Source organism: Myxine glutinosa, chromosome 12, assembly GCF_964187855.1.
Source record: "Myxine glutinosa chromosome 12, kmMyxGlut1.1, whole genome shotgun sequence".
Classification (NCBI taxonomy): domain Eukaryota; kingdom Metazoa; phylum Chordata; class Myxini; order Myxiniformes; family Myxinidae; genus Myxine; species Myxine glutinosa.
In genome coordinates this window covers 8,267,318-8,293,765 of record NC_136272.1, presented here as the reverse complement: position 1 = coordinate 8,293,765, position 26,448 = coordinate 8,267,318, and the positions used below count along the sequence as shown (strand labels likewise).

Here is a 26,448-nt window from a genome sequence, read left to right as displayed (position 1 = left end):
TAACTCCATTACAAATCGGCCTGAGTCGATACGTTGGGTGGTGGGAATATTTGGAACCGTGAAGAAGAAGAAGAAGAAGAAGAAGAAGAAGCAAAAGTAGCTCAAATGGGAACACCCAAAAAAATAAAATCGTATCATCTTGGAGTTAGTGACCAGTGGTTATCCTCGGTTATCTCTATATTTAAAAATAAGCAAAACGGGAGGATATTTTAAGCGACACCGTCTGTCCGCCACACTGTGCAGACATTCCCACACCTTGCTAGGTATGACTATGATCATCACATGGCACATTTTTTTCAATCCAAATTTGATATTGTGTCATTCCTGGCAGAACATTTTATAATAATAATAATAATAAAAAAATTTAATTTCAAAAATGTTTCAAACAACAACCTCCATATGATCACTTACCTGATTACACACCTTACCTCTTCTTCAATCCCTTAGAGTAATGAAGATCCACCGGATGAGGAACACGTGATGAGCTACTCGGTATTCTGCTACAACACTTCAAGGAACAGGAGAGTGGAACGACCAAATAATTATTTAATTTGTCATCTCAGGTCACAACCAACATGTCTCATCAATCACGTGGTAATTGCACCAGTCGGTTGATTGGTCTCACTCCACAGAACTTTTCCCAAGGAAAGCGAACCCTTTCCCGATCCCTGCCATCTCTCAACGATCCCGAGGTACACCGCACCTCACTTACCCGTTGGTCTTGGTATCACCTCTGATGTTCATATTTAAGCACCAAGCTCATGATTCTCGGATCCCATGTAGCATGAGGGGAAAAGGAACGTATAGGACATAGTGGAATTTAAGGGAATATTAAGAGGGACAAATAATCCCTCCTTTGCGTACGTAATATGTAGATGTATTTTTGTGTCGCACAGGAGGTGGAGCAAGATTCCTGCAATGAAACGTCGCTGGATCATGTGATGGGCGACAGAGATAAGGCAACACTATTGTTCGGTTTGTACTAAAAAATACCATATTAATACAGTAATAATGAGATTATGGAACTTGGATTCAACGTCTTGTAATGTTAAACCATTAATAATTATTAGCGATGAGTGAAAAAGCGGCATCGACAGTCAAATGTGTGAGCTATTAATAGTACATACTGTATGTATATACAGTCACGTGAAAAAGTAAGTACACCCCATGTAAAGTTTTGACTTTTTCAACATATTTCAACATTCAGCTATTTGATCTTCATTTCAACAATATTGATAGATAAAGGTGATATAATACTAGAGCTTACAGGGAAGCAGAACTCAACTGAACTGACTGGACAACTTTAAAGTCCTAAATTCTTGTGCTTTTCTTTAGGGCTGAAAAAAATATGCCGGCACATGGCGGCCATTTTGTGACAGATCGGGTTGACATGCGATAGCAACCTACCTTGTGTGGCAAGAGTCTCACACACCAAGTTTGATCAAAATCCATAAATATTTGTGGACATTAAAGTCTTAACGTCGTTTTGGAGCTGAAAACAATATGGCGGCCTAAGGCGGCCATTTTGTGACGGATCGGGGTGGAATGCAATAGCAACCTATAATCAGGTTCACGATGTCAATAAATTATATTTCGTTCAAAATCATGGTAGATTAGCAAACCTATACATTTTTGGAAAGGTTATAGCATAAGGAAACTAAAAATCAATGTTTACATTTGGAGAGATACCTGTATGGCGGCCATTTTGGCTTTTCAAAATGGCCACTGTAAAATACATATTTTGTTCTATTTCTGCCTCTAATTACCCTAAAAACTTTAAAAAATATACTAAACCTATATTTTCAGGGACAAGGAATCCAATGAAAGTATCAAATTAGTGCTATGGGGAATGGTAAGACACGAATCAAAGGTTTTGAATTGCAAAATACTGTCTTTATATTCGCGATAAGTTGCATAATCAAATACATGTTATCATTTTGTACAGGCAGTTAATAACATCAAAATGTGTCACAATAATTCATATCACCAAACATACACAGGCAGTCAGCAAAATCATATATACACATGCAGTCAGTATAACTTCACATCTACACAGGCAGTCAATGACAAAATATACACAGGCAGTCAATGGCATCAAACATACACGATTACAGAATATGCCATTTAGAGTTCGTCATCACTGTCCTGTGTGTCGTATCCGACAATATAGTCCGCATCGTTTTCACAGTCCATTCCACACAAGCAACGGTCGGTCAAATTGATTGGCAAATCGAATTGGTCGAATGGTCGATCGAATCGAATTCGATGAATCAAATAGAATCGAATTGGTCGAATGGTCGAATGGTCGATCGAAGCGATTGGTCGAATGGTCGAATTGGTCGAATGGAATTGGTCGATTGGTCGAATTGGTCGAATCGAATTGGTCGGAATTGGCAAATGTAAACATTGATTTTCAGATTTTCTATTTAATAACGTTTCCAAAAATGTATAGGTTTGCTAATGTACCATGATTTTGAACGAAAAAACATAGTGAACCTGACTACTACCTTGTGTGGTAAGGGTTAAACATCTAAGTTTGATCAAAATCTGTTAATATTGGTGGACGCTCGAGTGTTAACGTCGTTTTCATGACCAAAAAAAAAATGGTCGCCAAAGTCCGCCATTTTTCAACGGATCGGGCTGAAATGTAGTAGCAACCTGGTCCTTGGCGTAAGGATGCTGCATGTCAAGTTTGATCAGAATCAGTTGAAATTTGTGGACGCTGGAGTGTTAACGTCGAAAAGTTAACGGACAACAGACGACAGACGACGACAGACGACGGACGCCGGAGGGTTCAGTATGTGATACCGTCCAGTTGAGTTAATAACAAATATCATGAAACATTTACATTTTGTAGTCCATTGTATAATTTAAATAAACATAAATGCAAATTTCGCATGTGGAAAAAGTAAGTACACCCCTACATTTATCACTACTTCAAATACCTAAAATTAGAATCAGGTGCACCAGCTCAGGTGCAAATGATTAGAACATTGTTAGAGAGGATCTTGGAGGAACCTGTCTTATTTAAACCTCAGACATTTCGTTTGGTTTGCTCTTTGTTGTTGAAGTGTGCGGCGTCACCATGCCTAGATCAAAAGAGCTCTCTGAGGCCTTCAGAAAGAAGGTTATAGATGTCTACGAGTCTGGGCAGGGATTTAAAAAGATCTGCAAACAATTTGAAATCAATCATTCGACTGTCCGGAAGATCCTCTACAAGTGAAGAAGATTCCAAACAACTGCCAACTTGTTCAGGCCAGGCCGCCCCAGCAAGTTCAGCCCGAGAGCAGACCGCAAGATGCTGAAAGAAGTCTCTAAAAACCCCAGAATGTCATCACGGGACCTACAGGTAGCTCTTGCCAATGTTGATGTCAAAGTGCACGAGTCTACCATTAGAAAGAGGCTGCACAAATTTGATCTACATGGGAGGTGTGCCAGGAGGAAACCTTTGCTGTCCAGAAAGAACATCAGGGCAAGACTAAAGTTTACCAATGAACACTGAGGCAAAGACCAGCACTTCGGGAACAATGTGCTCTGGACAGATGAGTCAAAGGTAGAGCTATTTGGCGCAGTACCAGAAGACATGTTTGGCGAAAACCAAAGACAGCATTTGACCACAAGAACCTGATACCAACTGCAAAGCATGGGGGTGGAAACATTATGGTTTGGGGCAGCTTTGCTGCATCAGGGCCTGGGCAGCTCACCATCATGTAATCCACTATGAATTCTTCATTGTACCAGAGGGTGCTTGAGGATAATGTGAGGCCATCTGTCGGAAAGTTGAAGCTCAACCGAAGGTGGACCTTGCAGCATGACAATGACCCTAAACATACCAGTAAATCCACCAAGGAATGGCTGAAAAGAAAGATATGGAGGGTTCTGGAATGGCCAAGTCAAAGCCCGGATCTAAATCCCATCGAGATGTTGTGGGGGGATTTGAAACGAGCTGTGCATGCAAGAAACCCCTCAAACATCGCACAGCTGAAAGAATTCTGCATGGAGGAGTAGGCAAAAATTTCTCCCAGTCGATGTCAGAGACTGGTAGACAGTTATAAGAAACGCCTACTTGAGGTTGTTTCTGCCAAAGGGGGCAATACCACCTATTGGAGCCAAGGGTGTACTTACTTTTTCCACATGCAAAATTTGCATTTATGTTTATTTAAATTATACAATGGACTACAAAATGTAAATGTTTCATGATATTTGTTATATTATATCACCTTTATCTGTCAATATTGTAGAAATGAAGATCAAATAGCTGTATGTTGAAAAAGTCAAAACTTTACATGGGGTGTACTTACTTTTTCACATGACTGTATATCCCTCATTTTTAATCATACTATCTTCGAAATAAAATTCATTCTCTCGTTAGTTATCTCCATTTGCGGCTTTCAGAAGGTGGAACGGAGCCCTCCCAGGTGTCAAAGTATCCACTTTCGTGTGTGTGTGTGTGTGTGTGTGTGTGTGTGTGTGTGTGTGTGTGTGTGTGTGTGTGTGTGTGTGAATCACCAATCGCGCCCAAACTACTGGGCCAATTGGCATCAAACTTGTCACATGGACCAAATTCGATGTCCTGTTGAACATAAACTACTTGTTTTTTTCATGACCATTAATAATGATGATATCGCCAATTTAAATTCAAAACTAGAACTAGGTCCGTATAACTCCGAGATAGAATTGTGAGGAGGCATACAGGTAGATTTGGGGAAGGGTATAAAAGTATTTCTAGAGTGTTGAAAGTTCCCAAGACACAGTGAGCTCCATCATGAGGAAATGGAAAGAACATGGAACCACTTAGACTCTTCCTAGAGCTGGCCGTCCAACCAAACTGAGCAACCGGGCAAGAAGGACCTTGGTCACGGAGGTGACCAAGAACCCAATGACCACTCTGACAAAACTACTGAGTTCCTTGGCCGAGATAGGAAAATCTGCCGGAAGGACACCAGTCTCTGCAGAACTTCACTGACCTAGGCTTTATGGGAGAGTGGCCAGATGGAAGCGACTCCGGAGAAAAAGGCACATGACAGCACACCCGGAGTTTGCAAAAAGGTACGTGAAAGGGCATGAAGAGAGCATGAGGCCTCTGAGAGCATGAGGAAAAACATTCTGTGGTCTGATGAGACGAGTATTGAACTCTTAGGCCTGAATGCAAAGTGCTACGTCTGTCAGAAACCGAGCACAGCTGATCACCAATCTAACACCATCCCTACCGTGAAGCATGGTGGTGGCAGCATCATGTTATGGGGATGCTTTTCAGCACAGGGACTGGGAAACTTGTAAGGATAGAGGGAATAATGAATGGAGCCAAATGCAGGCAAATCCTTGAGGAGAACCTGCTTCAGAATGCAAAAGACCTGATACTGCGGTGAAGATTTAAGTGCCAACAGGACAATGACCCCCAAACAAACAGCCAAAGCAACATGATATGGTTCTATAATAATCAAACAGCCAAAGCAACATGAAAGTCCTTGAGTGGCCCAGCCAAATCCCAGACTTGAATCCCATTGGGAATCTGTGGAAAGACTTGAAGATTGCTGTTCACCGACGCTCCCCATCCATCTTGACAGAGCTTGAGCAACTCTGCAAGGAAGAATGGGAGAAACTCCCCAAATCCAGATGTGCAAAGCTGATACAGACAAACCCAAGAAGAGTATTACTGAATAAATGTCTAATATCTATACCTTCCTTTGCGTAGCCCCCACCTCAAGTGGTCTTAAAGGCTTTGTGGCAGGCGATGTCTCATAAAAAGAAAAGACACGAAGCTGTAATCGCTGTCAAAGGAGCTTCAACAGAGTATTGACTGGGGGTTGAATACTTATGCAAATTAGATATTTCTGTATTTCATTTTTTTTAATTTTGTACATTTGTTTTTTAATTCCACTTTGACATTAATGAGGTATTATGTGTAGATCAGTGACACAAAAATCAATTTAATCAATTTTAAATTCAGACTGTGATATATCAAAATGTGAAAAGGTCATGGGGTGTGAATACTTTCTGAGGGCACTGTGAGACAGACGTGTTTAACTTCATGCACTCCTGAACCGCTGAATGGAATGACTTTAAACCAGTGGTTGTACTCGAGGGGGCGGAACGGGGAGAGGACTACAGAGTGCCATAGGGAGTGTTAGGGGGTAAAACAAAATACATATCCCAGGGGGAGAGGGGAATCCCAATTCTCTCCATATGAGTGTGTATCCAGACAGCACCACCTGGTGGGAGCCGGAATTATAACTCATTAAAATACGCACAGACATGATAAATGTGGGGGCGATGAAGCCATCCTGACGAACATGTTGTTTCATGAGTTTATATAATTAATGTGCAACACCACGATGGTCCGTGGGTGTTACTGGCTCATGTTAGAATGCGTTGTGTTTATGAAGTTTTATATTCTATAATCATATAACATGGCAGACGAATGGCTTACATTCTATAATCATGTAATGTGGCAGACTAATGGCTTACTTTCTATAATCATGTGATATGGCAGACTAATGGCTTACATTCTATAATCATGTGATATGGCAGACTAATGGCTTACGTTCTATAATCATGTGATATAGCAGACTAATGGCTTACAATCTATAATCATGTAATATGGCAGACTAATGGCTTATGTTCTATGATCATGTGATATGGCAGACTAATGGCTTATGTTCTATAATCATGTGATATGGCAGACTAATGGCTCACGTTCTATAATCATGTGATATGGCAGACTAATGGCTTACATTCTATAATCATGTGATATGGCAGACTAATGGTGTACATTCTATAATCATGTAATATGGCAGACTAATGGCTCACGTTCTATAATCATGTGATATGTGTTACGTGCTCCTCCCCAAACCCCGGTCACGGTGTACTTCCGAGCCCCGAGAGGAGTCACGGCAGAAAGATGTGTTATTCTGTATGTCAAAGATCAATGGTGAAGCCACACCAATTGTTACCAACAAACAAATATTGTATTAAGATCACACAAGAATAACAGTACAACAATAATAGTAATCAAAAGTACAATCAATATATATCCTATGATGGTACCATCAGTTTCGTAATATATAACTCACTGTGCTCCAAGTGAGTGAAACAAGAACATTCCCAATATCTCTTTCCCGGCTTCAAACCAAAGTTGATTCCGGTTTCAAGCCAAAGTCGATCCCGGCTTCAAGCCAAAGTCGATCCGCTCCAGCGATCGTCAGAACGCTGTCTAATCGACCAGAATCCCGTTCGGATGACAGTCACAGTCACGCGGCCAAAGCTGCGCAAAGGCGCCCTCAAGGCGACTGGGAACTCCAAAGGCGCCCTCCAGGCGACTGGCAAATCACACCCTCGGGTATGGACGTTTCACAGCTCCAAATCGGCGAACCGCAGATTTACCTTCAAAATCCACGTTGCACACACACACCAGATAAACGTCTGAATGCGGTGAAAACGGCTGAAGCGAAGCAAAGACCTTGTGCGATGTGCAAAGTGCGCGAGTCAAAATGGCCGACGGCCCGTTCTCGAGGCGTAACGGCGCGACGATGATTCTCCTCGGACTCAACCGCCAAAACCTGACACGTAGGTTGATCGGTCACAGCGATAACAACTCTGTCGCAGGAATCCCTTTCCCGGGAAACCCAAAGTTCACGAGCGACTCTCGTTCGACAACGTTCGCTCAGGACCTTGAAGCAACTAGGCTTCTTGTCTGACGACTCACTCCGCCTTCTCTTTTTTTTCCCTCCTCTTCTTCGTCATCCGGTTCCGGTTTCATTTAAAACATTAACTTTTTTACCTTTTGAAAATAGCAATCTCTATTTCCCTTAAACGACAACAATAATAGTAGATGGAATCAAAAATGTTTACAGTGGATGACAACCACAACAACGGAAGTGACGAATCCGTAACATATGGCAGACTAATGGCTTACGTTCTATAATCTTGTGATATGGCAGACTAATGGCTTACATTCGATAATCTTGTGATATGGCAGACTAATGGCTCACGTTCTATAATCATGTGATTTGGCAGACTAATGGCTTACGTTCTATAATCATGTGATATGGCAGACTAATGGCTCATGTTCTATAATCATGTGATATAGCAGCCTAATGGCTTATGTTCTATGATCATGTGATATGGCAGACTAATGGCTTATGTTCTATGATCATGTGATATGGCAGACTAATGGCTTACGTTCTATAATCATGTGATTTGGCAGACTAATGGCTTACGTTCTATAATCATGTGATAAAGCAGACTAATGCCTTATGATGTATAATCATTTGATATGGCAGACTAATGGCTTATGTTCTATGATCATGTGATATGGCAGACTAATGGCTTATGTTCTATGATCATGTGATATGGCAGACTAATGGCTTATGTTCTATAATCATGTGATATGGCAGACTAATGGCTTACGTTCTATAATCATGTGATATGGCAGACTAATGGCTTACGTTCTGTAATCATGTGATTTGGCAGACGAATGGCTTTTGTTGTATAATCATGTGATATGGCAGACCAATGGCTTACGTTCTACAATCATGTGATATGGCAGACTAATGGCTTATGTTCTATAATCATGTGATATGGCAGACTAATGGCTTACGTTCTATAATCATGTGATTTGGCAGACTCATGGCTTATGTTCTATAATCATGTGATTTGGCAGACTAATGGCTTACGTTATATAATCATGTGATATGGCAGACTAATGGCTTACGTTCTATAATTAAGTGATTTGGCAGGCTAATGGCTTATGTTCTATAATCATGTGATATGGCAGACTAATGGCTTATGTTCTATAATCATGTGGTATGGCAGACTAATTGCTTATGTTCTATAATCATGTGATTTGGCAGACTAATGGCTTATGTTCTATAATCATGTGATATGGCAGACGAATGGCTTATGTTCTGTAATCATGTGATATGGCAGACTAATGGCTTATGTTCTATAATCATGTGGTATGACAGACTAATTGCTTCCGTTCTATAATCACGTGATATGGCAGACTAATGGCTTATGTTCTATAATCATGTAATATGGCAGACTAATGGCTTATGTTTAATAATCATGTGATTTGGCAGACTAATGGCTTACATTCTATAATCATGTGATATGGCAGACTAATGGCTTACGTTCTATAATCACGTGATATGTCAGACTCATGGCTTATGTTCTATAATCATGTGGTATGGCAGACTAATGGCTTATGTTCTATAATCATGTGGTATGACAGACTAATGGCTTATGTTCTATAATCATGTGGTATGCCAGACTAATGGCTTACATTCTATAATCATGTGATATGGCAGACTAATGGCTTACGTTCTATAATCATGTGATATGGCAGACTAATGGCTTATGTTCTCTAATCATGTGATATGGCAGACTAATGGCTTACATTCTATAATCATGTGATACGCAGACGAATGGCTTACATTCTATAGTCATGTGATATGGCAGACTAATGGCTTACGTTCTATAATCATGTGATATGGCAGACAAATGGCTTACATTCTATAATCATGTGATATGGCAGACTAATGGCTTACATTCTATAATCATGTGATATGGCAGACTAATGGCTTATGTTCTATAATCATGTGATATGGCAGACTAATGGCTTACATTCTTTAATCATGTGATACGCCAGACTAATGGCTTATGTTATATAATCATGTGATACGGCAGACTAATGGCTTACATTCTATAATCATGTGATATGGCAGACTAATGGCTTATGTTATATAATCATGTGATACGGCAGACTAATGGCTTACATTCTATAATCATGTGATATGGCAGACTAATGGATTACGTTCTATAATCATGTGATACGGCAGACTAATGGCTTACATTCTATAATCATGTGATATGGCAGACTAATGGATTACGTTCTATAATGATGTGATACGCCAGACTAATGGCTTATGTTATGTAATCATGTGATACGGCAGACTAATGGCTTACATTCTATAATCATGTGATATGGCAGACTAATGGATTACGTTCTATAATCATGTGATACGCCAGACTAATGGCTTATGTTATATAATCATGTGATACGCCAGACTAATGGCTTACATTCTATAATCATGTGATATGGCAGACTAATGGATTACGTTCTATAATCATGTGATACGGCAGACTAATGGCTTACATTCTATAATCATGTGATATGGCAGACTAATGGCTTATATTCTATAATCATGTGATACGGCAGACTAATGGCTTACATTCTATAATCATGTGATATGGCAGACTAATGGATTACGTTCTATAATCATGTGATACGGCAGACTAATGGCTTACATTCTATAATCATGTGATATGGCAGACTAATGGATTACGTTCTATAATGATGTGATACGCCAGACTAATGGCTTATGTTATGTAATCATGTGATACGGCAGACTAATGGCTTACATTCTATAATCATGTGATATGGCAGACTAATGGATTACGTTCTATAATCATGTGATACGCCAGACTAATGGCTTATGTTATATAATCATGTGATACGCCAGACTAATGGCTTACATTCTATAATCATGTGATATGGCAGACTAATGGATTACGTTCTATAATCATGTGATACGGCAGACTAATGGCTTACATTCTATAATCATGTGATATGGCAGACTAATGGCTTATATTCTATAATCATGTGATACGGCAGACTAATGGCTTACATTCTATAATCATGTGATATGGCAGACTAATGGCTTATGTTATATAATCATGTGATACGGCAGACTAATGGCTTACGTTCTATAATCATGTGATACGGCAGACTAATGGCTTACATTCTATCATCATGTGATATGGCAGACAGTGATTATGAAATGATGTTTTTGACGATGAGTTAGTTGTGATGGTGGATGAATGAATTCCTTACAGAAAACAAAAATTCAGGCGAGACGTTTCTCTCGGTGAAAGCACGGAAGGGCAGGTATGAAAAGCCACTCTCTTGCAATCCAGGTGACCGACAGGTGAGAAAAACTGTAATTTGTTCATTAAATACATACCTCATTGTGCAATCAAGGTTATTGTGGTGCTAAAATGTACGCTAATACTGATTTTTCACTTTTTAAAGATCATTTCCTTTAAAGGGTTGGAGTGGAGCATGTTTGGCGTTCATCAAGAATGTGTTCTCGATTTTCCTTGTTAATCAAGAATGTGTTTTGTTAAATCTGATTTCATCAAAGATGGTAGATATCAATATCAAAAGCAAAAAATTGTAGGGTAAAATTCACAAAAATATTACAAGGAGACAGAAAGAAGATGGAATATTAAATTGTTTTAATATAGGTGTTTGTCAAGTTACCATAGTTACCTACAGTCTTATAAATCAAGACAAGAATAACTAGAACGGCATTCAGTAGAGAGCATACCTCCACCTGGTTGACCATATCACTCAATGGTGAAGAATCAATGAAAAAATTAAATAATTCTCATATCCGAATCCATATTCAGATCTTCACCAAAATGGAATCGATTCTTCCTTTACAAACACCCAACTGGTCCACCAAGTTTCGTCCAAATCCGTCCATAACTTTTTGAGATATCTGCTATGTATCGTTTTTGTCCGTATCTCCCAATGGTGAAGAATCACTTAAACAATTTTGTAGCCGGATCCGTATCCGGATCTTCACCAAAATTTAACCATTTCGTCCTTGTCACATACGCTACATCTCTGCAAAACCTCGTCCGAATCCGTCCACAACCTTTTGAGATATTTTGTTCACAAACAAACAAACGGACAGCCAGGGTTGAAAACATAACCTCCATCCACCTTTTGTGGCAGAGGTAACTAAGGTGAGAATCAAAACAAGGAACTTGTGTGTCCTGCGAGTGCAAACGATCTGAAGACCCAAAAACACCGTATGAAACACAACAAGCAATTATAAAGGTAATTTAAACTGTGGTTTCTGGAAAGGAAAATTGTATAAAACGGGCACAATCATGAAAGTCTTTGTACAGACATGTTTTAGAAGATATCACTGGCCCAGTAGCACAAATATTTAAAAAATGAGAGAATAATAAGCCAGATAATCATGTTTTAAAATTGGACTATTTTCACTTCCGTCATGCAAATGAGCTACTTCCGTAGATTCGGAAGACGTCACGGGTGCACAACTCATTCACAGACGTGTATGCTTGCGTTTCGTCAAATCATCACAAGTTATTCTAGAGTTCAAGATGCCGATGCACCAAGCGTTTAACGAACAAGCTTGGAAATCAGTTAGGAAAACCAAACAGGAAATCAGAGCTGTCTCCCTTGACATATCACGTGCCTTCGATACGGTCTGGCACCCCGCTCTGCTCACCAAACTCTCCTCCTTTGGTATCCATGGAAATCTCCACTCATGGCTTGCGGACTTCCTCTCTGGTCGTAGTCAACGTGTGGTTCGGAATGTAATTCTCTCATCTCCCCTTCCTGTTCAGGCTGGAGTTCCCCAAGGCAGTGTTCAGGGCCCTGTGCTTTTCCTAGTCTTCATCAATGATCTCTCCGACTCTCTGGAAAATCCTCTCTATCTCTTTGCTGACGACTCTACTCTCTGCCGCTCCATTCCTAATCCCTCAGATCGGCAGTCTGCAGCCTCCTCACTCTCTGCAGACCTGGACAAAATCACAGACTGGTCAAGCAAGTGGAACATGTCTTTCAATCCTGACAAATCTCACACTCTTACTATGTCTCTCCGAAAAGATTGACTGGACAACCCTCCCATCTACTTTCTCAACAATCCTCTCCAAGAAGTTCTGCTGCTCAAGCTTTTGGTTCTCACTATCTGCCATGATCTTTCCTGGGAAAACCACATTTCAAATCTGGCCTCCAAAGCCAGTCGCCGACTGGGCATCCTCCGTCGTGCGAAGTCCTTCCTTGGCACACCTGAGCTCCTCACCACATACAAGGCTTTCATTCGCAGCTCAATGGAATACTGCTCTCCCCTCTGGGCCGGTGCTCCTGCCTCACACCTAGCCCGTCTTCACGCTGTTGAAACCAAAGCGTTCAGAATCATTGGAATCTCCTGCGATGAAGCTAACTCCAAGGGCCTTTCACTCACTCACCGCAGGCAGGTTGGTGGTCTTTCTGCCAGCCTTTCTGCCAGGAGAGATCATTGATAAAGACCAGAAAAAGCACAGGGCCCAGCACACTGCCTTGGGGAACTCCAGCCTGAACGGGAAGGGGAGATGAGAGAAATCCATTCAGGGCCACACGTTGACTACGACCAGAGAGGAAGTCCGCAAGCCATGCATGGAGATTTCCATGGATACCATAGGAGGAGAGTTTGGTGAGCAGAGCTGGGTGCCAGACCGTATCGAAGGCACGTGATATGTCAAGGGAGACAGCTCTGATTTCCTGTTTGGCATTGAGGACCTCCATCCATGGTTGAGACAGCAGAAGCAGCATGTCCAGAGTAGAGTGACCTGGTCTGAAACCAAATTGATGATCAGAGATCAAGCCATTGGAGAAGAGGAAAGATTTCATATCCGAAGCAATGATGGATTCCATGACTTTGCTGATAATTGGGAGCAGGCTGATTGGTCTGTAGTTGCAAGGATCTGTTTTTGCACCTTTTTTGTGTAAAGCGGTAATGTTTGCTGATTTCCAGGATGACCTTGAGCAAAGGATAGGGTGAAAAGAACAGAGAGAGGGTGAGATAGAGCGGCAGAGCAGGATTTTAGGACCCGTGGGCTGATGCCATCTGGTCCAGTTGCAGAATCAGAGTCGAGGTTTGACAAAAACTCCTCCACCTTGTCAGGAGAGAAGGTCACAGAGTCCAGGAGCAGTTTGGTTCGACTGGGAAAGATGGGAACAGAGAGAGATGGGTTTGGGACTAAGGATTTTGAGGCAAACACAGAGTTGAGGCATTCGGCTTTGTCACGTGCGATGTCAACTGTGTGGCCATTTGAGGTAAGGGAGGGGATGGAGGGGGAATAAACACCAGAAACGGATTTGACCAGACGCCACCAGGATTTGGAGGAAGGAGACAGGTTTGAGAGTTCATTCTTGAGTGAGGAGAGATAGTGCTTCCTGGCACTCCTGAGGGTAGACACACACTTGTTCCGAGCTTGGTGGAAGGAACTGAGATTTCCTTCAGTTGGATTAGCCTTCCAAGAGGCAAAGGCAAGTTGTTTCAGGGCAACTGCCTCACCACAAGATTCAGTGTACCATGGACGGGAGGAAGGGTAAGACAACTGAAGGCGAGATGGGATAAATCTGTGCATGAGAGAGATCAGTTTGCTTTTGAAGAATTCTCAGGAAGAATTGATGTCAGAGGCAGTGGAGATGGGAGACCAATCCAGACGATTGATGGCTGCTTGAAGACCGTCCCAGTCGGCCTGAATGAAATGCCAGACTCGTCGACGCTGAGGAGGCTCTCTGAGAATGGCCAGAGAGATGTCCACTTTGACAAGCACATGATCAGAAGAACCGATTGGAGCAGAAGAAGAGCAGCAGACATTAGCAGGGAAGTTAGTCATAACCAAGTCTAGAAGAGAAGATACTCCATTGGCTGAGATCCGGGTCGGGAAATTGACAGATTGTGTCAATCCCAGTGAGTCACAGAAGTCCTTTGCTGAGGTGCCATGACTGGTGAGAGAGGAACCCACACCCAACCAGGTGGCATGATGACAATTGAAGTCACCACATATGAGGAAGAGAGAGTTGGGATGAGTGGATAGAAGTTGGTCCATGTTGTCAGACAGTGAAATGTAGATGGAGTCATCACTGTTTGGGGGACGGTACAGAACACATATGAACAAAAGGTGGGAGTGGAGAGGAAGCCGTAGCCAGAGGTACTCCTGGGGGTGAGGAGGAGAGAGGGCAGTGCAAGGAGAGTGAGGAAGAGAGTTTTTGATAAAGATAGCCACCCCACCACCAGGCCGAGGCTCAGGTCTATCATACCGGAGGAGGGAGTAACCAGGAAGAGATATTAAGGAATCAGAGACATCTTGAAGGAGGAAAGTCTCTGTTAAGCAGATCAAGTCTGGATTGTCAGAAGCAACCTGTATGGAGAGTGTAAGGAAGTGTAAGTTTAGGGCGGTTTCCGGCCATTGTTGCTGTATGGGGAGACGAAAGAAGGCCCTCAGGGTTATAGGTGCATCAACTCACTGTGGCCTGAACTTGACACGCAACTGTTTGATACTGCAAAACACTTTGGTATTACGCATGACGTATTAGGTAACCCTGTTTCCGTTTCCGGGTAGGCGGAGTCAGTTGCTCGATGAAGGCCTGCAGCCGAAGGCTTGCGTGTTTGGTCACCTTGTAGTTTGAATAAACTCACGTGTTCATTTCTGCCTTCTTGAACTTTTAACAGTAACAACATATCATTGGTCAAACAAATATACACACAAACAAAACCTCGTCAAATGGTGTGCTCAGAGACCTAATTAATGCCGATAGAGGGTATTGTTATAACGAGGATAGACACAGGAGGTGTACACCACACACAGGAGGTGCACACCACACACAGGAGGTGCACACCACACACAGGAGGTGCACACACATCTGCTGAACAGTAATGTGCAGTCACAAGGCAAAAACATCATTGTGAAGGAGCTGTGCTCCTACGCGAGTTGAAAGGATTGACGCGACAAAAGACGGGAATTCATCTGAGTTTCTTTATTCAGCAAAACCAAACTCGGGTACTCTCCAAAAGCCCGTTTATCGGGCAGCAATATATATATGCAATCAAACGCGGCGAGAGTGGGCGTGCCCGGGCGGCCTGGGCGAGCCCGGGAAAGGCAAGTCTGGACATGCCCGGGAAAGGCGCGACTGAGCGTCTCCGGGCGGTCTGGGCGAGCCCGGGAAAGGTGAGTCTGGACATGCCCGGGATACGCGAGACTGGGCGTCTCCGGGTGGTCTGGGCGAGCCCAGGAAAGGCGAGTCTGGACATGCCCGGGAAAGGCGAGACTGGGCGAGCCCGGGCGGTCTGGGCGAGCCCGGGAAAGGCGAGTCTGGACATGCCCGGGAAAGGCGAGACTGGGCGTCTCCGGGCGGCCTGGGCGAGCCCGGGAAAGGCGAGTCTGGACATGCCCGGGACAGGCGAGACTGGGCGTCTCCGGGCGGCCTGGGCAAGCCCGGGAAAGGCGAGTCTGGACATGCCCGGGAAAGGCGCGACTGAGCGTCTCCGGGCGGTCTGGGTGAGCCCGGGAAAGGCGAGTCTGGACATGCCCGGGAAAGGCGAGACTGGGCATCTCCGGGCGGTCTGGGCGAGCCCGGGAAAGGCGAGTCTGGACATGCCCGGGAAAGGCGAGACTGGGCGTCTCCGGGCGGTCTGGGCGAGCCCGGGAAAGGCGAGTCTGGAGATGCCCGGGAAAGGCGAGACTGGGCATCTTCGGGTGGTCTGGGCGAGCCCGGGAAAGGCAAGTCTGGACATGCCCGGGAAAGGCGAGACTGGGCGTCTCCGGGCGGTCTGGGCGGTCTGGGCGAGCCCGGGAAAGGCGAGTCTGGACATGCCCGGGAAAGGCGAGACTGGGCGTCTCCGGGCGGCCTGGGCGAGCCCGGGAAAGGCGAGTCTGGACATGCCTGGGAAAGGCGAGACTGGGCGTCTCCGGGTGGCCTGGGCGAGCCCGGGAAAGGCGAGTCTGGACATGCCCGGGAAAGGCGCGACTGAGCGTCTCCGGGCGGTCTGGGCGAGCCCGGGAAAGGCGAGTCTGGACATGCCCGGGAAAGGCGAGACTGGGCGTCTCCGGGCGGTCTGGGCGAGCCCGGGAAAGGCGAGTCTGGACATGCCCGGGAAAGGCGAGACTGGGCGTCTCCGGGTGGTCTGGGCGAGCCCGGGAAAGGCGAGTCTGGACATGCCCGGGAAAGGCGAGACTGGGCGTCTCCGGGCGGTCTGGGCGAGCCCGGGAAAGGCGAGTCTGGACATGCCCGGGAAAGGCGAGACTGAGCATCTCCGGGCGGTCTGGGCGAGCCTGGGAAAGGCGAGTCTGGACATGCCCGGGAAAGGCGAGACTGAGCGTCTCCGGGCGGTCTGGGCGAGCCCGGGAAAGGCGAGTCTGGACATGCCCGGGAAAGGCGCGACTGGGCGTCTCCGGGCGGTCTGGGCGAGCCCGGGAAAGGCGAGTCTGGACATGCCCGGGAAAGGCGAGACTGAGCGTCTCCGGGCGGTCTGGGCGAGCCCGGGAAAGGCGAAACTGAGCGTCTCCGGGCGGTCTGGGCGAGCCCGGTACAGTGATCGCTCCCTGGTTGCGTCTTCGGCAGGTGTAAGGCGATTGTGTATGCTCAACGGCAACCGCTACAATTGGGCGGAATCAGAACTTCTCATGTATACATCATTTAGAGAAGAAGAAAAGTTTTTGGTGTTAAACTGGTGTTTGGCATCCTTGACCAATGTCAGTGTAAGCCTGACCTTTTAAAATCCCTTTTGCAGGATTCTTCAGCAGACTCTTCCACCTATGGTACAGGTATGTGTGTAACTTCATTTGTGCAGCCGAGGTGTATTTGGGAGAAGCTCCACAAAGTGTTTCTGTGCTCTTCCTTTGCCCAAATTGGGATGTGAAATACAATAACTTTTCATTTGCGTTCAAGGTCATGTCCCTCGATGCGCCTCACTGTCCCTCGATGTCCCTCGTTGACCATCCGGTGACCTTTTAAGATCAATCTGCAGTACAGTGGTGGTGATGGCATTGCGGAACATGACGTTGAACTCAAGTCGAGTGACGTTACGAAAAACATTAGTGATCTCTTTGTAACCAGGTGTACAAGGGGTCGTACCTGACTGAGTAATCATGATGATTGGCGATGTGTGCGCAGAGACCCCGGATCTCTGGGAAATGGTCCCAGATCTTATGTCCGCGTCTGAACGAGCGGACATGTGTCGGACTGCGTTGTTCAGAAGATCAGGACACGAGCACCTGGATGATTGTACGGTGGGTGAAGATTTGATTGTTGGAATGTTGTTGTCTGTCCAGAACAGGAAGTCTGTCAGAGGGATAAGTTATACACTGTTCTGGTTCCGGAGGCATCAGGTGTTTGATCTTTGTATCCGGTGCTATTCAAACCCAGGACGTCACGTTACTCGAAGCTGGAATCGAACCCTCGACCACCAGAGCCATATGGTTGATTATACTGTATTACTGTGAACATAAATAATTACTTCTTATCACCCACATTTATAATCTGTGGCAGATTACAACAAGATTAAAAAGTATTACAATGACCCTTTGATGACCATTTGATGACCATTAGATTATGACCTCCAGGAAAAAAATAATAATTCATTTTCATTGATGGTGGAGTGAACGTGTAATGGTGGTGATAATCACACCAACACCACCAACACCACCATCACACGATCTTCCACCATCATACGATCTTCCACCATCACACGATCTTCCACCATCACACGATCTCCCACCATCACACGATCTTCCCCCATCACACGATCTTCCACCATCACACGATCTTCCACCATCACACGAGCTTCCACCATCACACGATCTTCCACCATCACACGAGCTTCCACCATCACACGATCTTCCACCATCACACGATCTTCCACCATCACACGATCTTCCACCATCACACAATCTTCCACCATCACACGAGCTTCCACCATCACACGATCTACCACCATCACACGATCTTCCACCATCACACGAGCTTCCACCATCACACGATCTTCCACCATCACACGAGCTTCCACCATCACACGAGCTTCCACCATCACACGATCTTCCACCATAACACGATCTTCCACCATCACACGATCTTCCACCATCACACGATCTTCCCCCATCACACGATCTTCCACCATCACACGATCTTCCACCATCACACGAGCTTCCACCATCACACGAGCTTCCACCATCACACGATCTTCCACCATCACACGATCTTCCACCATCACACGAGCTTCCACCATCACACGATCTTCCACCATCACACGATCTTCCCCCATCGCACGATCTTCCACCATCACACGAGCTTCCACCATCACACGATCTTCCACCATCACACGAGCTTCCACCATCACACGATCTTCCACCATCACACGAGCTCCCACCATCACACGATCTTCCACCATCACACGAGCTTCCACCATCACACGATCTTCCACCATCACACGATCTTCCACCATCACACGATCTTCCACCATCACACGATCTTCCACCATCACACGATCTTCCACCATCACACGATCTTCCACCATCACACGAGCTTACACCATCACACGATCTTCCACTATCACACGATCTTCCACCATCACACGAGCTTCCACCATCACACGATCTTCCACCATCACACGATCTTTCACCATCACACGATCTTCCACCATCACACGATCTTCCACCATCACACGATCTTCCACCATCACACGAGCTTCCACCATCACACGATCTTCCACCATCACACGAGCTTCCACCATCACACGATCTTCCACCATCACACGAGCTTCCACCATCACACGATCTTCCACCATCACACGATCTTCCACCATCACACGATCTTCCACCATCACACGATCTTCCACCATCACACGATCTTCCACCGTCACACGATCTTCCACCATCACACGATCTTCCACCATCACACGATCTTCCACCATCACACGATCTTCCACCATCACACGATCTTCCACCATCACACGAGCTTCCACCATCACACGAGCTTCCACCATCACACGATCTTCCACCATCACACGAGCTTCCACCATCACACGATCTTCCACCATCACACGATCTTCCACCATCACACGAGCTTCCACCATCACACGATCTTCCACCATCACACGATCTTTCCCCATCACACGAGCTTCCACCATCACACGATCTTCCACCATCACACGATCTTCCACCATCATACGATCTTTCCCCATCACACGATCTTCCACCATCACACGAGCTTCCACCATCACACGATCTTTCCCCATCACACGATCTTCCACCATCACACGATCTTCCACCATCACACGATCTTCCACCATCACACGATCTTCCACCATCACACGATCTTCCACCATCACATGATCTTCCACCATCACACGATCTTTCACCATCACACGATCCTCCACCATCACACGATCTTCCACCATCACACGATCTTCCACCATCACACGATCTTTCACCATCACGCGATCTTTCACCATCACACGATCTTCCACCATCATACGATCTTCCACCATCATACGATCTTTCCCCATCACACGATCTTACACCATCACACGAGCTTCCACCATCACACGAGCTTCCACCATCACACGATCTTCCACCATCACACGAGCTTCCACCATCACACGATCTTCCACCATCACACGAGCTTCCACCATCACACGATCTTCCACCATCACACGAGCTTCCACCATCACACGATCTTCCACCATCACACGATCTTCCACCATCACACGATCTTCCACCATTACACGATCTTCCACCATCACACGATCTTCCACCGTCACACGATCTTCCACCATCACACGATCTTCCACCATCACACGATCTTCCACCGTCACACGAGCTTCCACCATCACACGAGCTTCCACCATCACACGAGCTTCCACCATCACACGAGCTTCCACCATCACACGATCTTCCACCATCACACGATCTTTCACCATCACATGATCACACCATCACATGATCTTCCACCATCACATGATCTTCCACCATCACATAATCACACCATCACATGATCTTCCACCATCACATGATCTTCCACCATCACATGATCTTTCACCATCACATGATCACACCATCACATGATCTTCCACCATCACGTGATATTCCACCATCACATGATCTTCCACCATCACATGATCACACCATCACATGATCTTCCACCATCACATAATCACACCATCACATGATCTTCCACCATCACATGATCTTCCACCATCACATGATCTTCTACCATCACATGATCTTCCACCATCACATGATCACACCATCACATGATCTTCCACCATCACACCATCACATGATCACACCATCACATGATGTTCCAACATCACCACCATCACACATGCTTGCACATTCATCTTCATGTGGTTCTGCAATAAAAATCAATAAAAACCGTTACTTCACTGAAATAGATATCGGGACTTTATAAACACCCTGTATATATATTGTCGCGCAGACCCTTTGGTTAATACCTGGGCTCGCGGATGGACCAAAAACGGCTTTACTTGGAGGCGACGACCAAACACGGATTTAACTGTGAAACGCGGGAGGAAGAAGGAATGTGGAAGCTGCGGTAAAAGCGCGTACCTGTGGAAGGCGAACGAACTCAAACGGACACGGGTTTAACAAGGAATGAAAAATAATGCAAGGGTTTATTCAAATAAAAGGTAGGGACAGGGAAACGCGACGATAAACCTAATTTCTAAATTGGGATCCCACACACCAGACTTCAGAAACGAGACGAGGGAAGAATTAACAAGCATTCTGAGTATTGCGCTGCAATACATGTCCCCTACCGGCAGTCTGTTGTCCGGAAAACTGTTGGGGAAATTACCAAGGATTATTTATCCACAGGTTCTGAATCGTTCCCAATCGCTAATTACCTCAGGACGGGCTCACCTGTGATTCGCACTCGGGACGTCGATGTATACACCTTGCAGACAGGTCAGCAGAAGCACGACAAAATAAGTTGTCTTTCCTTTCGAGTCGCTAAATATCAGTAATTTATTATATTTTCCGGTTCACGATCAATGATCGATGTGTATATATATTATATATGTTGCTCGGCTTGGCTCCGCCCCTCCCGAAAGCGCGCGCTGTGTCGCACTTTTGACGTTCGCAGACGAGGCTGAGGGCGCGCGGTGCGGCTTGAGGAGAACTCGAGAATAAACAAGAGATATCCATTTAAAAAAATATATTTTCGTTTAATTAACGATATCTGCCTAACCACGTGCCCTATCGCAAATTCCAAAAGGACATTTTAGTAGACTGACATGCTGAACAGATTTGTGAAGTTTCCCCTCGATTGGATCAAAAATGAGGGAGGAGCTAGGTTTTAAAGGTTCATGCTTTAAAACATCATAACTCTGAAACCATGTGACGCATGACGTCATGCTCGCCAACTTTTTTTGTTCGTCATGGTTATGCGATTCTGCCTGCAAAGTGTGGCCTCGATCTGTTCAGCCGTTGCAGAGAAAAAGGGGTTTTCGTGTTTTCACGTAAAACAATATGGCGGCCGAACCACGTGACCTGTGACGTCATAATTACCATTAAAATATTCTACAGACCGAGTCCCCCCTACGGTGAAAATTTGATCTCAATCGGTCCTATTATTGCAGAGAAAATCTTTTTTAAAGGAAATTAAAACTTAAAATAGCACTGAGTTAAGGATCATCAGAATTATCAGAATTCCCAAAGTTCAAAGTGCCATAACTTTGTCAAAAATGATCGAAACGTCGTGAAGTTCGAACTTGATCTGTATCTTATCATGAGGAAACCATGTACCAAGTTTTAAATCATTAGCATTAAGAGTTTAGAAAAAACGTCCGGAAAACTGTTCTTTGCGTGACGGACTGACAGACTGACAGACTGACGGACTGACGGACAGACGGAGGGACGGCGTGCAAACCTATAGTCCCCTACACCGGTAGGGGACTAATAAAAGAACACGTTTGTCGTGTAATTGGGAAATGTGGGGTGTGGGTGCAGCCCTATCTCGTCCGTAGTCTTGCGTCCATCGACGTCCCACGCGGCCCTCTCTGTCCGCCTCCGAGCACCACCAGGCCTCGCTCCGAGCACCTCCAGGCCTCGCTCCAGCACCATGCATCCAACGCAGGTTGGCGGACTCCACACACGGTCGATCTCCACACACGATCGGTCTGCCAAGTCCCATTCAGCTCTCCCAAGAGTTGGATGTGCCAGATAGACAAAGGAACGTGCAAGAAGCAAGCGAACTCCACTTAACTCAAGTGAAGTGAACTCCCAGAAGCAAGCCAGCGAACTCGGGCTAGGACTGCGCATAGAGTTTGGCGCGCCCTTTTTATAACCTTGCGGCGGTGATGTCAGCCTCGGCGCGCCCCCCAATCAGTGCCCTCCACAGGCATGTAGCGTGGTCATAGCACATAGCATGTAGCGTGGTCATAGCTTGTGCTACCTGAGGCCTAGCGGAGGTGCAGCTGGCTGCGGTCCATGCGGCGGTGCCCTGAACTGGTTTCCTTGCCTGTTCCTTCCAAAGTCTTGTCAGGGAAGGGAATTTAATTAATGCGTGCACTAAAGGGCCTAACTAAGTGTCTGCAGGTGTGCATTGCCATAAGGGACAAAGGTTTGACTACCAGGTTTGACACACAGGGGCTGTTATCTTTAATCCCTACTCTATCTAACACTCGAACATCCTGGTATGTCCACAGGTATACTTCTTAACCGACAAACCGCCTAAACACACAGAACTTATTACAGGTAGATTCCCTATCACGACAGTCGGATACCTACCTACACAGATCTATCTGGCTTTAGATATTGCGCTACCCTACCGACATAATATTTTGTAAAACAGTCTCTGACAGACAATTGAGCTCAGTGTTTGTGACCATTTTACCTTCGCCACCAAAGGTGGATGGAGGTGATGTTTTCACCCTTGTCTGTCTGTCTGTTCGTTTGTGAACAAAATATCTCAAAAGGTTGTGGACGGATTCGGACGAGATTTGTTGGACAGGTTGTGTGTGTGACAAGGAAGAATCAATTCCATTTTGGTGAAGATCCGGATCCGGCTAGTATAATTTCAAAAGTGATTCTTCACCATTGAGTGACATGGCCAACCAGGTGGAGGTATGCTCTCTACTGAGTGCCGTTCTAGTTAAAATATATGTTTGTACTCGATACAGACAATACACAATGCCAACAATAATCTCTTGGTGCTGACCCTCTGTGTTATCGCCATACCTGGAATTTAAAACCTACTAACAGGAAGTTATAGCCATACCTGGAATTTAAAACCTACTAACAGGAAGTTATAGCCATACCTGGAATTTAAAACCTACTAACAGGAAGTTATAGCCATACCTGGAATTTAAAACCTACTAACAGGAAGTTATAGCCATACATGGAATTTAAAACCTACAAACAGGAAGAAAGCTCTTGGTTGAAACAGCCAGGACCCGAGAGGTGAGTTGTTGTCTTTTTATCTTGACAGGATGGGCAGACACAGCCGGACACCGACTTCAAACCTGCACGGCATGTTGTCAGTACACCTGACATGGTAATCCAGCCAAAAGGTATACACACCTGGCTCTGAGAGGCCAACTATGATTGACGTCCTAAACTATGATATTGTATCGATTTCATATTCGGTCCAAAGATATAATAAAAATAATTATAATTATTTTTATTTCGTGTTATCCTGTTGGCATTCTCATCTGAACGCAGGTGCTGGGATCCCAGGTTCAAATCCTATTTAATTTGTTGCTTTTTCAGTTGTCTACAAATGCTCTTGTTCAATGTTAAACTTTTGTCCGATGTCCTACATCGCACTCTTGATCATTTAAATGAAATCAAATAAAATCAACCTGCAATCACATACGAAGCATTACATAATACGCAGCATTGCCAGGGTATATATAGATTGCAGTAGATCTGATTACAAATGTGGATTCTCTCACTGACACACAGAACCCTGTATGGGCTTCACGCCAGAGACACAAAACCAGAAACAAAACCTGATACATGCTGGAGCGAAAGTTCCACGGAATAACCAAGCGATCCTTCTACTCACGAGCCGGCAGAGAGTGGAACGTCGGCCCACAGCATGATCCACTATCCCGCCGGTGCCCAAACTAGGATCAACACAATTTCATCCTCCAGGGATACACAAATCAGTCCAATTATAACGCCATAAGACTGGAAAAGATGATGCCAGACGGCCTGCTGAAAGTAATAAATAATTTATTAAATGAATGAGAGACTTGGGCCCGGTTGCTAGAAGCTATCAAATGGATCTTACTACATATAATTCACCAAATGTCCGTCCGTCTGTCTGTCCGTCCGTTCAAAGGTACCGCAAAAACGGCTGAACCGATCGCAACGATATTTTGGGTGAGTAATCCTGGGATCTCCTGGAATAAAATAGGCCATATTGTTTTTCCAATTTCAGCTTTGGCCTGCAGCATTTTCAGGTTTGGACTCCCGCATAACGTTATTTTCCCGGGTGCCGCACAAACGGCTGCACCGATCGCTGCACGGCTGCACCGATCAGACTCGGTGAGCTCGGACAAAGACCTTTTATAAGGACATGGGTTGAATCCCTGCTTGAGAGAATGCCAACCCTCTCCCCGCCATCACGGCCGTCTCTCCAACTCACAATCCCATGAGAGATGCGGAAAGGACGACCCAAAACCAATTATCTTCTTTTTGATTCGTATATAAACATCATTAAAAGTAAATAATGACCTCGGCCAAAGTTCAAACGACGTGGGTTTAATCTCTACATGAGAAAATTCCACATAGCTATTTGGGCGGTGTATAAGCCAACAGATCGCGCTCTTCATCGATCTTGCCGAGGCCGTAACACCTATCGGCTCAAAATCCTTTTAACTGTTGACTTGGTAGTTTTTACAATGAAGGAAACATTAACAATGTTGTTAAAAGTTTATCTTGTGATTGGAGTTATGTTGTTTGGAATGAAAAAAGAGATATCGAGTTCAAGTGAATGACGACATGCCGTGATGGTTTATACTTTCTGAACGTGAACTTCGTGGATCGCCATATGCAGATTCGCCACGGACCCACGATCGATGTTTCTATACGTGAACGTACCCGTTTGTTTGCGAAAGGGTACGTTTTTCATGAAAGTCCTTCACGAACTTGCTATCCATGTCTGACGTGCGACTGAAGGTGCTACAGGAATGTGGAATTTATTGGTTTCATGCTTTAGCATTCACCGTATCTGCATTGTCTGTTTGCTTCCGGCCTCCCACCCGTGCGTAGCTGGGGTATCTTACTAGTAAATTTAATTCGCTGGATATGTGATTTATCCACAGGATAGGCTTATCTGGGATAGGATAGGCTAGGCCTTAGTCAATTCCATAAAACACAAACCTTGTGCATTTACTGGTGTAGCACTTTTCTATTGCACCACAGTTAAATCACCATCCACATGGAAAATAACCAGGTAAGTAAGAGGTATGGATGCTGGAGGACACTGTAGGCTGTGGTTTGATGGCAGATGGACCACGTTTGGGAACATAAGCCAGCGGCGGGCAAGAAAACTAGCCAGAAAACAACGGTTGGCCCCATGCTAGTCAAACCCGTAGGCCTTGTGGCACACATCAAACCACGGGTCATGTGGGCAAACACACTTGGGAACGGGCACAGATAACTGATGTAATCCACATTCCTGGTGCAAAATCAACTTTGGGTTAAATTAGAAGACAAAACTTATAATTACATCAGCCAAGCTTATCGAACTGTAGCTAAAACCACTTTGGGAAGTTCAACTGTAGGCAAACTCACACACTTGGGGCTTGGGGGAACGGGCAGGCCATAAAAGGT

General features: G+C 45.0%; 1 protein-coding gene across 6 annotated transcripts in view; it reads left to right on the top strand.

The window, feature by feature from the left end:
• LOC137438258 (uncharacterized) overlaps nt 1-26,448 on the top strand; it is a 30,494-nt gene that overhangs the window by 733 nt on the left and 3,313 nt on the right. For 2 of the 6 annotated variants that reach the window (XM_068133362.2, XM_068133363.2), the window contains exons 2-7: nt 448-692; nt 897-975; nt 10,897-10,988; nt 17,379-17,412; nt 17,762-17,877; nt 24,095-24,176. In XM_068133362.2, the coding sequence (XP_067989463.2) occupies nt 576-692; nt 897-975; nt 10,897-10,988; nt 17,379-17,412; nt 17,762-17,877; nt 24,095-24,176 (520 nt within the window). In that variant the 5' untranslated portion in view covers nt 448-575. The remainder of the gene's footprint in view (nt 1-447; nt 693-896; nt 976-10,896; nt 10,989-17,378; nt 17,413-17,761; nt 17,878-24,094; nt 24,177-26,448) is intronic. The other 4 variants (XM_068133365.2, XM_078766423.1, XM_078766422.1 and 1 more) reach the window with 3 other exon arrangements.